The sequence below is a fragment of the Haematobia irritans genome, chromosome 1 (assembly GCF_050003625.1).
Source record: "Haematobia irritans isolate KBUSLIRL chromosome 1, ASM5000362v1, whole genome shotgun sequence".
Classification (NCBI taxonomy): domain Eukaryota; kingdom Metazoa; phylum Arthropoda; class Insecta; order Diptera; family Muscidae; genus Haematobia; species Haematobia irritans.
Genome location: NC_134397.1, coordinates 220047039 through 220065882, shown reverse-complemented (window position 1 = coordinate 220065882; position 18844 = coordinate 220047039). Strand labels below are relative to the sequence as shown.

General features: G+C 32.5%; 1 protein-coding gene across 11 annotated transcripts in view; it reads left to right on the top strand.

The window, feature by feature from the left end:
• The window catches only part of LOC142222608 (collagen alpha chain CG42342), a 730115-nt gene that overhangs the window by 133958 nt on the left and 577313 nt on the right, over positions 1-18844 (top strand). For all 11 annotated transcript variants that reach the window (XM_075292830.1, XM_075292835.1, XM_075292829.1 and 8 more), the window contains exon 3: positions 6436-9232. In XM_075292830.1, the coding sequence (XP_075148945.1) occupies positions 7861-9232 (1372 nt within the window). In that variant the 5' untranslated portion in view covers positions 6436-7860. The remainder of the gene's footprint in view (positions 1-6435; positions 9233-18844) is intronic.

Genomic DNA, 18844 nt, shown 5'->3' with positions numbered 1-18844 from the left:
TTCATTTACTCTACTCTCACTCACTCCCACTCCCAGTCTCTCTGAGACTCTCTTATTGTCTTTATTCATTGGTATTTACTCGTACTAGTGCTGTAAACCAAGAGCGGCAAAAATCTTATAGTTTTTGTTTTTTCATGAGCCCCTATTGATGCTCTTGTTATTGTACTTTCTCATTGCAACACTAGTACATGGACAACAACAAGAACAACGACTACAAATAAAACGTCGAGACTTGTTCAACTTTACGAGACTTGACTAGACAAGATGAGACGACTCTTCGCGTCGTAACCATTGAAATAAACTAACACCACTATCACTTCTCTGCTCTACCACCAGACTATGTTACTTCTCAGACAACCCCCCACCCATCCTACCATTCAATTGTAAGGGCAAACCAGAATAAAGGCTTTATTGGGAGTGCGATATGAATGTGTACGTGTGTGTGTCTGTGAATTTTTGCCAACTCTTAAGTGAAATAAAATAAATCCAACAAAAAACCGAAAAAAAAGAATCGCACAAGATTCTCTGGTGTAAAGCATGATTTTGATTAAATGAATTTTATAAATTTCTTTTGGCTGGCTTGGTTGTTGTATCTTTTCGCCGACTTTGCCAAAACAGAGGGTTATGGCAGTGGCAGCAACATGTCCTGGCAGCTGCTGCTTCTTTCCTGATGATGGCTCCTTATGTGTTAGGGAACCGGAAAAGGCATTTTAAGTTGTCTTCTTGAGCGCCAATGCCGAGTGGCATGGCAAGGCGAAGTGAAGAAGTTTTCTTAATTTACAAATTGGTGCAAAATTCTGTTAAGTTTTTCCCATTTGTTCTGGGTTTTCTTTTGCTGGTCCTCTGTTTTTTTTTGTTTTCATTCAATTTCTTAAGTTTATTTTTCCCCCTTTTGTTTTGTTGGTGAATATTTTTTTCCCCTATCCAAAATAAATTTGAAAAATGAATTAAGTATATTATATTGCATGTATGAACGAGAGAGAGAGAGAGAGAGAGAGTGTGTGTATGTGTTTGTGTATTAAGCCAAGAGTATACCAAGAGACTTGTAGGTATTTAATTTAACGCTTATAATGAATGCAATGAAGAGAAACAACAAATAGATAAATAGAGGACGGACGGATGGATGGACGGACGGACAAATAGACAAAGGAGCTAACTTACAAAGTCTCAAACAAAAGGGGAAATATTTAAAAGAAAAGTTTTAAAGAGGTATTCAATGTCTTAAGGGGATTTTCCTGATGTGCTTGGAATATTTAAAAATATCGTTTGGGATTTGAATATGGGGACATTAGACTTTAAATCCTCCAGTAAAATATTAAATCCATAGAATGTGCTAAAGGTTTCGTGAAGAATTAGGTTAAAATATCATTCAGAGAAAACACTTTTTTACCATAAAACATAGCTTAAGTTAATTAGCAAAGTGGATACCGAGGATAATAAGAAAATGTATACCATTGGCAGTTCCTTTTATTGTTTACAAGTTTATAAAAGCACTTTGATCTATTGCCTTAAAAAATAGATATTCGTGATGGAATTCAAGCGTGATAGAGTGATTGCTTTATATATGGCTGGGAAACCACAAGTTAGAGCCCTCCAGCATTTTCAATGTGAATAAATATTTTCCTTCTCATGCCATTGGTCTTTATCGTAATACTGACAGTATTGTGACAACACCAGAAATAATCCGAAACGCCAGTTTTTATCGAAATCTACGCCGCATTTTCTACCAAATTTACTCGTGAGCAAGAAGTACAAGATTAAAAAAATCAAAAACGCTAGCTGGAAAGAACAGAAATATTTCTTAAATCCATCAACATACAGCCATAAACAGCCGCAAATCTCTCAACGAGATGACTGGACAGCACAAAATTCACCTAATATTGGTGTCTGTCCATAAGAACCTACCGGAGAACTAACCAGAATTTAATTAGATTACTGGCAGGCCTGAAAAATGTTAACTTAAACAGTCTGCTAATGTTTTTGGAACAAAACTGCAAAGTATGGCGAATTAAAGAAATAATCTATAAAATAACTGAGATAGGGAATCTCGGAATTAAAAATAATAAAACTTCAAGTATATAAGCTGACTTATTCTTAGGATTTAGCATCTTTGGTTTATTTTTTTTAATTATGAAAAAAAAACCGTTTACTTCGAACTCTCTGTTATAATTTAACATTTTAAACTGAACTTTATTTTTACATTAATAGCCTTGTAAATGTCCTTAATTTTAATTTTATACCGATTTAAAGCTAGATAAATGCGTAAAAATGTTTTTATTTTAAAGAATCATCATCTTTGGCCTGGAGTCGCCGCTCTGAATATGAGCCCCATGAAAATAAGCCAAAAAACCTAAGTAAAGTAGGACCTCCAAAAATTATATGGAAAACAACAACACCAATTTTTTGTGTTTTTGGGGTGTAACTTTATTTTATCTTTGGAGCCCATTTGCATTATACAAATAAACCACAATATTTCAAATAAGAATGACCCCAAATTCCCTTTTTGAGAGGGTGATTTGTTATCAAGTGGAACCTATTTTCGTATTCTACGATTTAACATGTATGTAGAGGATGCTGATGAGAAATGTGGTAATTCCGAATAAATTTGACAAACATTCTTTTCCTCTGTTGATAAGCTACTCTTGTATTGTATAGTTTAGTCAACGCAATGGCTTTAAAGCTGAGATCAAACCAACAAATATGAAATAAAATTTTGAAAAATTTGCTATAGAAATAAAATTTTAAAAAAATTTTCTACAGAAATAAAATTTTGGAAAAATTTTCTATAGAAATAACATTTTGACAAAAATTTTCTATAAAAATAAAATTTTGACAAATATTTCTCCAGAAATAGAATTTTCACAAAATTTTCTATAGAAATATAATTTTGACAACAATTTCTCTAGAAATAATTTCTATAGAAATAAATAATTTTAATTTTAACAAAATTTTCTATAGAAATAAATTTTGATAAAATTTTCTATGGAAATAAATGTTGACACAATTTTCTATTACTTCAATCATATTTGTTGTTCTCAGCTTAAAAACTATTCCATTGACTAAACTACAGAAATAAAATGTTGGAAAAATTTTCTATAGAAATAAATTTTGACAAAATTTTCTATAAAAATAAAATTTTGTCAAATATTTCTACAGAAATAAAATTTCGACAAAACTTTCTATAGAAATAAAATTTTGACTAAATTTTCTATAGAAATAAAATTTTGACAAAATTTTCTATAGAAATAAATTTTTTTTTAAATTTTCAATTGAAATAAATTTTAACAAAATTTTCTATAGAAATAAATTTTGACAAAATTTCTATAGAAATAAATTTTGACAAAATTTTCTATAAAAATAAAATTTTGGAAATATTTCTCCAGAAATAAAATTGTGACAAAATTTTTTATCGAACTAAAATGTTGAGAAAATTTTTGTATGACATAACAAAACATTTTGACAAAATTTTGTATATAGTTAAAACTATAAAATAAAAAAAAAAATACTTTTTCTATAAAAATAAAATTTTGACAAATATTTCTCCAGAAATAAAATGTTGACAAAATTTTCTCTAGAAATAAAATTTTGACAACATTTTCTATAGAAATAAATTTTGGCAAAGTTTTCTATAGAAATAAATTTTAACAAAATTTTCTATAAAAATAAAATTTTGCAAATATTTCTCCAGAAATAAAATTCGATAAAATTTTTTATCGAAATAAAATTTTGAAAAATTTTTGTATAGAAATAACATGTTGACAAAATTTTGTATAGAAATACAATTTTGACAAAATTTTGTATAGAAATAAAATTTTGATAAAATTTTTTATGGAAATAAAATTTTGTCAAAAATTTGATCAAAAACTGTAAAATAAAAAAATTTTCGACAAATATTTCTCCAGAAATAAAATGTTGACAAAATGTTCTATACAACTAAAATGTTGACAAAATTTTCTATAGAAATAACATTTTGACAATTTCTCTAGAAATAAAATTTTGACAACATTTTCTGTAGAAATAAATTTTTACAAAATTTTCTATAGAAATAAATTTTCACAAAATTTTCTAAAGAAATACAATTTTGACAAAATTTTGTATAGAAATAAAATTTTGATAAAATTTCCAATGGAAATAAAATTATGTAAAAAAATTGATCAAAAACAATAAAACAAAAAAAAATTTCTATAAAAATAAAATTTTGACAAATATTTCTCCAGAAATAAATTAAAAAAAAAAAAATCTATAGAAATAAATTTTGACAAAATTTTCTATAGAAATAAATTTAGACAAAATTTTCTATAAAAATAAAATTTTGAAATTATTTCTCCAGAAATAAAATTTTGACAAAATTTTCTATAAAAATAAAATTTTGAAAAAATTTTCTATAAAAATAAAATTTTGCAAATAGTTCTCTAGAAATAAAATTGTGACAAAATTGTTTTATCGAAATAAAATTTTGACAAACTTTTGAATAGAAATAACATTTAGACAAAATTTTCTATAGAAATAAAATTTTGATAAAATTTTCATTAGAAATAAATTTTGACAAAATTTTCTATAAAACTAAAATTTTGAGAAAATTTTCTATAGAAACAAAATTTTGAGAAAATTTTCTATAGAAACAAAATTTTGAGAAAATTTTCTATAGAAACAAAATTTTCTATAGAATTAAAAATTTTACAAAATTTTTTATAAAAAAAAGTTTTGACAAAATTTTCTATAGAAATAAAATTTTGACAATTTCTCTAGAAATAAAATTTTGACAACATTTTCTATAGAAATAAATTTTGACAAAGTTTTGTATAGAAATAAATTTTGACAAAATTTTCTATAAAAAAACAATTTTGCAAATATTTCTCCAGAAATAGAATTGTGGCCGAATGTTGATCGAAACAAAATTTTGAAAAATTTTTGTATAGAAATAACATTTTGACAAAATTTTGTATATAAATACAATTTTGACAAAATTTTGTATAGAAATATAATTTTGACAAAATTTTGTATAGAAATAACATTTTGATAAAATTTTCAATGGAAATAAAATTATGTCAAAAATTTGATCAAAAACTATAAAACAAAAAAAAATTCTATAAAAGTAAAATTTTGACAAATATTTCTCCAGAAATAAATTTTGAAAAAATTTTTTATAGAAATAAATTTTGACAAAATTTTCGATAGAAATAAATTTTGACAAAATTTTCTATAAAAATAAATTTTTGCAAATATTTCTCCAGAAATAAAATTGTGGCACAATTTTTTATCGGAATAAAATTTTGACAAACTTTTGAACAGAAATAACATTTTGACAAAATTTTGTATAGAAATAAAATTTTGACAAAATTTTGTATAGAAATAAAATTTTGATAAAATTTTCATTAGAAATAAATTTTGACAAAATTACAAAATATAAAAGTAAAATTTTGCAAATATGTCTCCAGAAATAAAATTGTGACAAAATTTTTTATCGAAATAAAATTTTGACAAATTTTTGTATAGAAATAACATTTTGACAAAATTTTGTATAGAAATAAAATTTTGACAAAATTTTGTATAGAAATAAAATTTTGATAAAAATTTCGATGGAAATAAAAGTTTGTCAAAAACTTTATCAAAAACTATAAAATAAAAAAATTTTCTATAAAAATAAAATTTTGACAAATATTTCTCCAGAAATAAAATTTTCACAAAATTTTCAATAGAAATATAATTTTGACAACAATTTCTCTAGAAATAAAATTTTGACAACATTATCTATAGAAATAATTTTTGACAAAGTTTTCTATAGAAATAAATTTTGGATTTGAAATTTTTTGAAATAAATTTTTGATACAATTTTCTATGGAAATAAAGTTTTGTCAAAAATGTGATCAAAAACTACAAAATAAGATTTAAAATTTCCTTAATTTATTGGTAGATTACTTTTGGCAGATGGGTATTATTATTTTTTTTTATTCAAATTGATTTAATTTAAATAGTGGGTTTAATGTAAAAGATGTTTCTTAAGAATTAAATAATTAAAAAAAAAAAAAAAACAAGAAGAAAAACGAGACTCTTAGAATTTCTAAATAAATTTTAGAAATTTAATATTCTTAATTTTCCTTTAAGACTTAGCAGCATTTCGAGTTAACCAAGAAAATATTTTCCTTCTTTATTTTTTTTTCTCTTTTTATCTTGAGGATATGAAATTGTGAATATAAAGTTCTGGGATTAAAAAACTTTCAACAAATAGAGTGCTTAAATTTCACAACAACCTGAGAAATTGGCTCACATAGAAATGTTAAATCATGCAAGAGATAAGAGCTGCTACCGTTCTTGCATTTAAATCTAAAAAAAAACATATTTTTTTTGTTTTTCTTTCTTGTTTTCTAAAACTTCTCAAACCACTTTTGTCTCATGCTATTTTGTTTGTTTTTTTTACTTCTTTTTCCCTTGCAGTATAAAAAGGATGACAATTTTTTGAACAGGTCTTAAATTAAACTCAACAACAGATGAGAAAACAACATCAAACGAAAATAAGAAATCCAAGAGAGAACGGAAAAATATCCAAACAGTAGAAAAACCAAGACAAAGGCCCATGAATGTAAGGGAATTTCAAAGAAAAATATTCGAAATAAAGGCAACAACTAAAAGTGACAAAATTTGTAAAAATGAAATGCTGTTGATGTTGTTGTTTGGCTAAAACAAAAAAAAAAGTTACATGAAAAGGTAACACTTGAAAACAAGGACACAAAACCGAAACCGAAGAAGAGCAGTAAAATACCAAGAAATATTAAAAAAAAACAACTAAATGCTGTTGATATTGCTGTTGGGCTAAAAAAAAAGTTACTTGAAAAGGACCCAAAACACTGAGCCCAAGAAAAAAACAAAATCATCTAGAACATCTCATAGTTCTCACACATTGGTTAGCCTGTAGAAGACAAGAGACTTATTGGCTAAAAAAAAAACCTTCCAGACCTTTGGGAACTATACAAGGTGTGATTTGTTGTGGCCTTTGCAGGATGTTTAGTCAAGCCATTTGATAGTCCTTACTAGGGTTTCGTTTTTTCAACTATGCCTTCTCTTCAATGTTTACCATAAACAAATGTTATAGTCAACTAAATACAAGCTGATTCTCTAGAAAACCCAGCAAGAGACCTTAGAATTGGAAAAATATCAAATTTTAACTCTTCCCTAATCTTTATACTCCTCGATAGAAGGAGAGAGAGAGCGACAGAGAGAAGTCCTGCTGAAAACCTATTTCCTTTAATCATTTGACTGTTCATTTTATTGAAGAATCCTGTGTGACACACAGTTTTGCTGTTTTTCTAAAGAAAATCCTGGCATTCATATGCTCACGAACACGCATACACTCTCTATACGCATAACCGTACAAAGGATAAACTCCTCTAGTCCTTCGAATGCCCTCAAGGAGTCTTGGCTATAGTTTACATTTACTTTACTTTTGCATGATTTGACAGCAGACAACAACGACAGCAAAAAGGACATTCTCCTAGAGAAACGTCATTATTGTCACAACAGGATACAAAAACAATTACCTCATAAGAAAGGAATTGGGAGTATATGCTTCTCTTGGATTTTGCTAAACAAAACAAAAGGACCTTAGATAACAAAAGCCAAAAGGCATCATCATATTCACTTGAATTGTTTGACAATATTGCAAAAAGGATACAAAATTTGACATAAAAAGGACATCTAACATTGGAAAACTATAAGAGCAGGAGATACAGAGAGAGAGCGAGAGGGAGCGAGTGACAGAGATCCCAAAAAAAAAACCCCAAGTGATGAGAAATCTCGTTTTAGGGTGATGAGACGACCATACCGCAAATCCTTACACAAACTGCAACCACAACAATAAAATCCATGAGCAGAGAATCAATGTCAAAAACAACAGTTGCCAGCAAAGACAATATGGTGGGTCTTATGCCCCCCGCAATATCAGATTCGGAAAATTCCAAAAGAGCAACAGGACTAGAAAACTCCACAACGGTAGGAGCAGCGGCATCAGCGCCGCTTTATCATCATCATCATCAGCAGCATTATCACAGCAATGCAAACTGTGATAAAACAACACCAACAACAATGGCTACAACAAAAACATATCATGGCCACAATGGCAAGAAAATGTCACAGAATACAACAGCATCAACAAATAATGAAATGTCCTTGAAGGATATCTTAGCAAAGGAAATGAATACTACTAGCCCGGGAAAAAGTGAAACACAATCGAAAACCACAATGCCACAGCAAACTAGTCGCCTTGAAGGATTTAATCATCACAAAAGAAATCCTTCATCACCTCATTTGAAAACGCAAACCACCAATACCAACACCGCCACTTCGACGAGACAACAACAGAATCCTGTACATATAGCCAGCTCTATGCCAGAGAAAACACAGGACTCACGAAAGGATAATTGTCCCCAAGCTAAAAGTAATCCCACAACATCCAGCTCTTCCAGCACCAACTCGAACACCACCACCTCCTCTGCGCTAACAGTAAAGCCACCTGCATCATTCCATATAAAATCTCTAATTGCCACAGCCTCTGGAGGAGGAGGTAGCAGCGGTCCCAGCTTCACAAAATCCTCCTCCACTTCCTTATCGCTATTAAATTTATTTTTCTTTTTGATATGCCTTAGTTCACTGGCCCTGTCACTCTATGCCAATATACGGCAAACGCATAGTGAACATTCTCTAAGGCATTTGCGGCTAATTGATGAACGTCTCGATGATATGGAAATGCAATTACGCTTGCAGCAACAACAATTGCAGCAGGTCAATGCCGATATGTTGCAATCACGTTTGTCAGCAGCAAACAAAGGTAAAAATGGCGAGAATGGTGCTGGGGCTGATGATGATGATGAAGAGATCGATGGCGATGAATTGGATGAGGATTTCGATGGTAATCAAGATTCGTCGAGTGTTTTGGACAATAGTGACGATGGTGATTATTCTGACGTGGCGTATACACCGCCATTTGGCTCCTCGCTGCATCACAATCGTGGCTTGAATGCCGTATTGAATTTGGACAATACCAAGGATGTAACGCAGGCGGTACGTTTACTGACACGGCAGGTGGGTGAACTACATCGTCTTAGACGTGATGTTTCCCAATTGCAATTGAGTAGACGTCAACATACACGACGACAAACAGGTGGTGGTGGTATAGGATCGGGCGCCACCTCATCACATGAACGTTTAGCTCCCCTACAGGATTGTGGCTGTCAACCAGGTGAGTTGAAAATAATTTTATATCCAGTAACAGTAATAAGGGGAAAGGGGATTATAGACGGAGGGGAATGAAATTAAGGGATGGTAAGGAGGGAAGTGGTTAAGCCGTTCCAGGCAAATCCCTCACAATTTGACATCAAATAAGTTTTGAGATATAAATCGGGTAACTTTGACAATCCATCCCTCTCCTAAAAATTCCGATTTACGCTTTTGGCAGCGTAATATTTCAGGGTCACTTAGCATATTCAGTGCATTGTGGTTAGGTTAGGTTAGGTGGCAGCCCGATGTATCAGGTTCACTTAGACTATTCAGTCCATTGTGATACCACAGTGGTGAACTTCTCTCTTATCACTGAGTGCTGCCCGAATCCATGTTAAGCTCAATGACAAGGGACATCCTTTTTATAGCCGAGTCTGAACGGCGTTCCGCATTGCAGTGAAACCACTTAGAGAAGCTTTGAAACCCCCAGAAATGTCACCAGTATTACTGAGGTGGGATAATCCACCTCTCAAAAACTTTTTGGTGTTCGGTCGAAGCAGAAATCGAACCCACAACCTTGTGTATGCAAGGCGGGCATGCTAACCATTGCACCACGGTGGTTCCCGAAATCCATTGTGGTAACACAGGTGGTGAATTCCTCTCTAGTCCCTGAATGCTGTCCGATTACATGTTTGGCTCAACGACAAGGGACCTCAATTTTATAGCCGAGTCCGAGTGGCGTTCCAATTGCGCTGAAACAACTTAGAAAAGTCATCACCATTACTGACAGCGGAAACCATCTCTGAAACCCTCTTTAGCTTTTGGTCGGAACTTTGATTGAACCCTTTACCTTTTTAAGGCGCTAACTAATCATTGCACCACGGTTGCTCGTGAACTTCTATGTTTTTCAATGAGTGCTGCCTGCTCTGAATCACCTATATTGTAAACTGTTTCTCTCACAAAGGCAGTATAGTGCCAAAAGTTGGGGTTCCGACGTCTCATCATCCTCAAAACACACCCCCTACATGCACCATCCTTCGTTGCTTGTATTCGATACAGATGTGTTCTCAGTGCTCTAGGTGCGCGGTCATTATTTCCACGATCCTTCTGATTGCCGTCCCACTCTCTCAAGTTCTCCAGTCAGTTTTTATACCCTCCACCATAGGATGGGGGTATATTAACTTTGTCATTCCGTTTGTAACACATCGAAATATTTCTCTAAGACCCCATAAGGTATATATATTCTGGGTCGTGGTGAAATTCTGAGTCGATCTGAGCATGTCCGTCCGTCCGTCTGTTGAAACCACGCTAACTTCCAAACGAAACAAGCTATCGACTTGAAATTTGGCACAAGTAGTTTTTATTGATGTAGGTTGGATGGTATTGCGTACGGGCCATATCGGTCCACTTTTACGTATAGCCCCCATATAAACGGACCCTCAAATTTGGCTTGCGGGGACTCTAAGACAAGCAAATTTCATCCGATCCAGCTGAAATTTGGTACATGGTGTCAGAATATGATCTTAAACAACTATACAAAAATTGGTCCACATCGCTCCATAATTATATATAGCCCCCATATAAACCGATCCCCCGATGTGGCTTGCGGAGCCTCTAAGAGAAGCAAATTTCACCCGATCCGGCTGAAATTTGGTATGTGGTGTTAGTATATGGTCTCTAACAACCATGCAAAAAATTGTCCACATCGGTCCATAATTATATATAGCCCCCATATAAACCGATCCCCCGATTTGGCTTGCGGAGCCTCTAAGAGAAGCAAATTTCATCCGATCCGGCTGAAATTTGGTACATGGTGTAAGTATATGGTCTCTAACAACTATGCAAAAATTGGTCCACATCGGTCCATAATTATATATAGCCCCCATATAAACCGATCTCCCGATTTGGCTTGCGGAGCCTCTAAGAGAAGCAAATTTCATCCGATCCGGCTGAAATTTGATACATAGTGTTAGTGCATGGTCTCTAGTGACCATGCAAAAAATAGTCCACATCGCTCCATAATTATATATAGCCCCCATATAAACCGATCACCAGATTTGACCTCCGGAGCCTCTTGGAAGACCAAAATTAATCTGATTCAGTTGAAATTTGGTACGTGGTGTTAATATATGGCCTCAAACACCCATGCAAAAATTGGTCCACATCGGTCCATAATTATATATAGCCCTCATATAAACCGATCCCCAGATTTGACCTCCGGAGCTCCTTGGAAGAGCAAAATTCATCCGATTCGGTTGAAATTTGGTACGTGATGTTAGTATATGGTATCCAATAACCATGCAGGAATTGGTTCATATCAGTCCATAATTATATATAGCCCCCATATAAACCGATCTCCAGATTTGACCTCCGCTGTCTTTTGGAGAAGCAAAATTCATCCGATCTGGTTGAAATTTGGTACGTGGTGGTAGTATATGATATTTAACAGCCATGCCAAAAATGGTCCCTATCAGTCCATAATCATATATAGCCCCCATATAAACCGATCCCGCGATTTGGTTTGGGAGCCTCTTGGAGGAGCAAATTTCATCCGTGTCAGTTGAAATTTGGTATATTGTGCAAGTATGTGGCCGTTAACAACCATGCCTAACTAGGACCATATCGGTCTATAGTTATATATAGCCCTCAGACAAATCGGCCCATATCAAGTTCATAATTGTATATAGCCCCCATATAAGCGACCCCCATATTTCAATTCTGGCTCTCTACCACGTATGTACTAACTTAACAATTTAGAAAACGATGTTAAGAAGTTTTAAGATACCACAAGCCAATTAATTCGATTGTGGATGACAGTCTTTCGTAGAAGTTTCTACGCAATCCATGGTGGAGGGTACATAAGATTCGGCCTGGTCGAACTTACGGCCGTATGTACTTGTGTTTATCTGTGTCACTCCATAGTTCTTTCGTCGAAGGGTCTTTCGGCCATTGTTGCTTCATGTGTCTCCAGTTTCCATTTATTCAACTCGGCCAGCGTTCGCTCTTTTGGCTTTGCGTTCTCTTCCATATGTGTCCTAGCCGTTAGTGCCAGTTCATTTGACTTTACGTATCCCTGAATTGCGGTCTTCTCCCGGCACCCATATTATGCGGATCTTGCCGTATTCCTATTATTCATTGACCCTGCTTTTGCTCTCCAATACGATTCGCGATCGAACCGTAATGTCTGCTATTACCTTCAGTGCCCTCTGGCAATCTGTGAAAATGTTCATGTGCTGTGGCCTCGTGTTATTTACGAGCCATTTAACATATTTCGTTATGGTACGCACTTCTGGGTCTTCTCATCCATCTTCGATTCATCGGTGTAGCACATGTCTATCCCTCTGCTATTTGTTCTGGGTCTCATTTTCACAAGACCATCATACTGGCTTCAAAATGTCACTCAATCGGCAGCTATGGCCACCTAAAATTGTTGCGGCATCCGCCATTTCACCCACCGTTTCTCCTATTGCCCTTTGATGGTTCGTTTGTCTCATGTTTCCGCCCACGTACAGTCTTATGCGCCGTTCATATTACAATTTTAATTTCCAAAAAAAAAAAACATATGGTAACACTTATTCAATTAATTGAAATTATTGACATTCAAATCAAGGTTACCACGTGTTTTATATAAAATCTCAAATAAAATTGTAATATGGTCAGGGTCACAATGGATAGTCTAAGTGAGCCTGAATCTTAATGGGGCTGCCACTTTAACCTAATATGGTCAGAGTCATGTTTTCTGATTGCCATTATGCAGATGTTCACATAGGCGTCAGCTAAGTGTTAGTTTAGAATCGGGCGCCACCGTATTACGCGATAGTATTTAGCTCCCTTCCAAGATTGGGAATATAGAAAAAATAACGCATAGCAGATATGAATGAAATGCCAAGTTGATTTTAAAATTCGTTGTACAATTAATCTCATAAGCGCATACACGCTTCCGCCGGTGTCAAAAGTTTAGTTGTCGGTATGAACGGCCCATTAGACATGACGCTTGCCAATTGGAATTAAACAGATGTCAACATATGAGGCCAAACACAGAAGTCTTAGGACCAACGAGTTGTACAGCCTATACACCTATAAAGCAACAACTAAGAGACGACTTAGAATCGGGCGCCACATTATGGCAATGGCGTTTGTGAATATCTATCGAATGACTTGAAATTAATTTGAATTTATGCATAAACAATAAAATGAATTACAAAGCTTCCCCTTAGTATGGTATTAACGTTGATTTGGAGGTTCTATAAAGAGAGAGAGAGAGAGAGAGAGAGAGAGAGAGAGAGAAGGGGCAGTTAAACCACTATCAGCTAAATCTAAACCCTTCCTCCTAGTTTTTGATCAGCATTGCAAATTTTAATATTAAGATGCATCTGGAGGGCTTAAATCCTCCTAAAGATTCTTTTTAAAAAAACCTCCTATTCATGGCATAGAAGGCTGTTGTTCAAACCTTCCGCCACCCTCCCACCTCACAATTCACTACAAAACCAAAATTTCCCCTGACATATTTAACTTTGTGGTCAACCACATTTCATTCGAAGCAAAGCAAAGCAACATTTCCCTACCGACATTTAATCATGAGTGTCAAGCATGTGGTCAATATGGACGGTTTTCCCTCATTATAAATTTTATTTTGGTTTGGCATTAGCCAAGAGGTTTTGTTGTTGTGGTTAACTGGGTGTAAATTGAAAGATTTCTATCTTTGTAATTGGTTTTATGGTTTTATGAGTACTGCAATGTCTTTTGGAAGGGTCTCATCAAGTAGGCGTTTAATTAGATGCAGATAATCAAACTGGGTAACTTAAAAGGACACAATTTTATATAATTTGTTGATGGGTGATTTAATTGTAAGATGATGATATAATGTTGACCTTAAAGAAATTTGAAGCATAACCATGGAGTGTAATTAAATCCAACGCAATGGGATTAGAATTTATCAAAGATTTGATTGGATTTTGTAAATGGAACTATAACAAAATTGGTATGGTAGGATAGATTAGGCAATTTTTTCAAAATTTTATTTCCATTGAAAATTTTGTCAACATTTGATTTCTATTGAAAATTTTGTTAAAATTTTATTTTCATTGAAAATTTTGTCAAAATTTTATTTCTAAAGAAAATTTTCTTAAAATTGTATTTCTATACAAAAAATTTTATTTCTATAGAAAATTTTAACAAAATTTTATCTCTATAGAAAGATTTCTTAAAAATTTATTTTTATAGAAAAATTTCTAAAAATGTTATTTCTATAGAAAACTATCTCTATAAAAAATTTTATTTCTATAGAAAACTATCTCTATAAAAAATTTTATTTCTATAGAAAAATTTCTCAAAATTTTATATCTATAGAAAATTTTGTTAAAATTATACTTCTATAAAAAATTATGTCGCAATTTTATTTCTATAGAAACTTTTGCAAACTTTTAGTTCTACAGAAAATTTTATACAAATTTTATTTCCAAAGAAAATTTTCTGAAAATTTTATTTCTTTTGAAAATTTTCTAAAAACTTTATTTCTATAGCAAATTTTCTCTAAATTTTATGTCTCTAGAAAATTTTATTAAAATTTTATGTCTGTAGAAAATATTGATAAAATTTTATTTCTATAGAAAATTTTCTGAAAATTTTATTTCTATAGAAAATTTTCTAAAAATTTTATTTTTATAGGAAATTTTTCTCAAAATTGTATTTCTTATAAAATTTTCTCAAAATTTTATACCTGTAGAAAATTTTCTCAAAATTTTATACATGTAGAAAATTTTCTCTAAATTTTATGTCTCTAAAAAATTTTGTTATAATTTTACGTCTCTAGAAAAGTTTGTTAAAATTTTTATTGTTATAGAAAATTTTGTTTAAATTATACTTCTATAAAAAATTATGTCGTAATTTTTTTCTATAGAAAATTTTTGCAAAATTTTATTTCCAAAGAAAATTTTCTGAAAATTTTATTTTTGCTGAAAATTTTCTGAAAATTTTATTTCTATAGCAAATTTTCTCTAAATTTTATGTCTCTAGAAAATTTTGTTAAAATTGTATGTCTCTTCTGATAATTTTATTTCTTTTGAAAATTTTCTGAAAATTTTATTTCTATAGAAAATTTTCTGAAAATTTTATTTCTATAGAAAACTTTATCAAAATTTTATCTCTATAGAAAACTTTGTCAAAATTTTATCTCTACAGAAGTTTATTTCTATAGAAATTTTTCTGAAAATTTTATTTCTATAGAAAATTTTGTCAAAGTTTTATCTCTATAGAAATTTTGTTTCTATAGAAAATTCTCTCATAATTTTATTTTTATAGACAATTTTCACTAATTTTCATTATTTATAGAAAATTTTCTCGAAATTTTATTTCTATAGTAAATGTTGTCACAATTTTAAAGGGTGATACGGTCAAAATTTGGTCAATATCAACATGACGTTTTTCTTTTAATTTTGCATTTAAAAAACCTGAATGGACCTTATTTTGAAGGTGTGTGTGTGTAGAATGTTGCTCCTATTTTTATTTTGGAATTCTCTCTTCAGTTGTCAAAATGCCGTCCAAACAAGAAGAGCAGCGTTTCAAAATTTTGCTCGCGCATCGCGAAAATCCGAGCTACTCGCACGCAAAGCTGGCAAAATCGCTAAAAGTTGCCAAATCAACCGTTACAAATGTAATTAAAGTGTTTGGGGAACGTTTGTCGACAGCCAGGAAGTCTGGATCGGGGGGAAATCGAAAACCGGAAGCCGCTGAGACGACAAAGAGAGTTGCCGGTAGTTTCAAGCGAAACCCTAACCTCTCTCTCCGAGATGCCGCAAATAAGCTGGGTGTATCGTCTACAACCGTGCATCGAGCCAAAAAACGAGCCGGACTCTCGACTTACAAGAAGGTAGTGACTCCAAATCGCGATGATAAATAAAATACGACGGCCAAAGCGCGATCCCGGAGGCTGTACACGACGATGCTCACGAAGTTTGACTGCGTGGTAATGGACGACGAAACCTACGTCAAAGCAGACTACAAGCAGCTTCGGGGACAGGAGTTTTATACGGCAAAAGGAAGGGGAAAGGTAGCGGATATTTTCAAGCACATAAAACTGTCAAATTTCGCAAAGAAATATCTGGTTTGGCAAGGCATCTGTACCTGTGGCTTGAAAAGCAGCATTTTCATAGCTTCCGGGACTGTCAACCAAGAAATTTACGTGAAAGAGTGTTTGAATAAACGTCTGCTGCCCTTCCTGAAGAAACACGGTTGTTCCGTACTGTAAAAAGGCCATGGAGTGGTACGCCGCCAACAACGTGCAGGTGGTTCCCAAGGACAAGAACCCTCCCAACACGCCAGAGCTCCGCCCAATTGAGAAATACTGGGCTATTGTCAAGCGGAACCTAAAGAAGACCAAAAAAACTGCTAAGGACGAGCAGCAGTTCAAGGCAAACTGGCTTTCTGCGGCGAAGAAGGTGGACAAGGTGGCTGTACAAAATCTGATGGCAGGTGTCAAGCGTGAGGCCCGGCAATTCGGATTTGGAAAAGCGAAAGCCTAACTGAATATTTTTCCTGAATTTTATACTAATTGAACTTGAAAAAGAAATTTAATTTGATTTTTTAAATAAACGATTTCACCGATTTACACGCGTTTTCCCTTGACCAAATTTTGACCGTATCACCCTTTATCTCTTTAGAAAATTTTATATAAAAATAAAATTTTGTCAAAAATTTTTTTTTGTATAGAACTTTTCTCAATTTTTATACCCTGCGCCACACTGTGGAACAGGGTATTATAAGTTAGTGCATATGTTTGCAACACCCAGAAGGAGACGAGATAGACACATGGTGTCTTTGGCAAAAATGCTCAGGGTGGGCTCCTGAGTCGATATAGCCATGTCCGTCTGTCCGTGATCAAAGTCTAGGTCGCAGGTTTAGTCCAATCGACTTCAAATTTGGCACAAGTATGTGTTTTGGCTCAGAATAGATACCTATTGATTTTGGAAGAAATCGGTTCAGATTTAGATATAGCTCCCATATATATCCTTCGCCCGATATAGTCTAATACGGTCACAGAAGCCAGAGTTTTACCCCAAATTGGTTGAAAATTTGCACTAGGAGTTCAATTAGCAGTGTAGTCTAGTGTGCCAAATTTGGTTGAAATCGGTTCAGATTTAGATATAGCTCCCATATATAGCTTTCGCCCGATTTACACTCATATCACACAGAGGCCAATTTTTAATTCCGTTTTAGTTGAAATTTTGCACAGGGAGTAGAATTAGCATTGTCGCTATGTGTGCCAAATTTGATTGAAATCGGTTCAGATTTAGATATAGCTCCCATATATAGGTTTCGCCCGATTTACACTCATATGACCACAGAGGCCAATTTTTTTGCTACGATTTAATTGAAACTTTGCACAGGGAGTAGAATTACCATTGTAGCTATGCGTGCCAAATTTGGTTGAAGTCGGTTCAGATTTAGATATATCTCCCATATATAGGTTTCGCCCGATTTACTCTCGTATGACCAAAGAGGCCAATTTTTAACTCCGTTTTAGTTGAAATTTTGCACAGGGAGTAGAATTAGCATTGTAGCTATGCGTTCTGATTTCGACAAAAATGGTCAAAATACCAACATTTCCCTTGTAAAATCGCCACTGCTTAGTCGAAAAGTTGTAAAAATGACTCTAATTTTCCTAAACTTCTATTACATATTTATTGAGCGATAAATCATAAATAAATTTTTGCGAAGTTTCCTTAAAATTGCCTCAGATTTACATGTTTCCCATATTTTTTTACTAACATTGTGTTCCAGCCTAGTCCATTAGCCGACTTAAATTTTGAGTCTATAGATTTTGTAAAAGTCTATCAAATTCTGTCCAGACCGAGTGATATTTAAATGTATGTATGTATATTTGATGGATCTGATATGGTATCGAAAATTTAGATCTACAAAGTGGTTCAGGGTATAATATAGTCGGCTTCGCCCGACTTTAGACTTTCCTTACTTGTTTTTTTTTTATAGAAAATTTGCTTAGAATTGTGTTTTTTATAGAAAATTTTCTGAAAATTTTATTTCTTTAGAAAATTTTTGCAAAATTTTATTGCTATATAAAATTTTTGCAAAATTTATTTTTTTTTTACAAAAGTTAGTCAAAATTGGATCCCTATAGAAAATTTTCTCAAAGCTTTTTTCATTGAAGATTTTATCAAAATTTTATTTCTACAGAAAATCTCTAGAAAATGTTCTCAAAATTTTATTTCTTTAGAAAATCTTCTCAAAATTTTTTTTCTATAGAAAATTTTGTCAAATTTTATTTCTATAGAAAATTTTGTCAAATTTTATTTCTATAGAATTTTTTTTCAAAATTTAATTTCTAAGAATATTTTCTGAAAATTTGATTTCTATAGAAAATGTTCTCAAAATTTTATTTCTATAGAAAATGTTCTCAAAAGTTTATTTCTATAGAAAATGTTCCCAACATTTTATTTCCATAGAAAATGGTGTCAAAAAATTTTTTAAAATTTTTATTTCTATAGAAAATTGTTTAAAAATATTCGTGATACTAACTCTAGAGGACTAAAATCAATTGCAGCTCCTAATATCCGCAATTTCTATTCTGATTGAGATATAGCTGCCATAAAGATGTGCTCCTTAATTTTCTTAAATA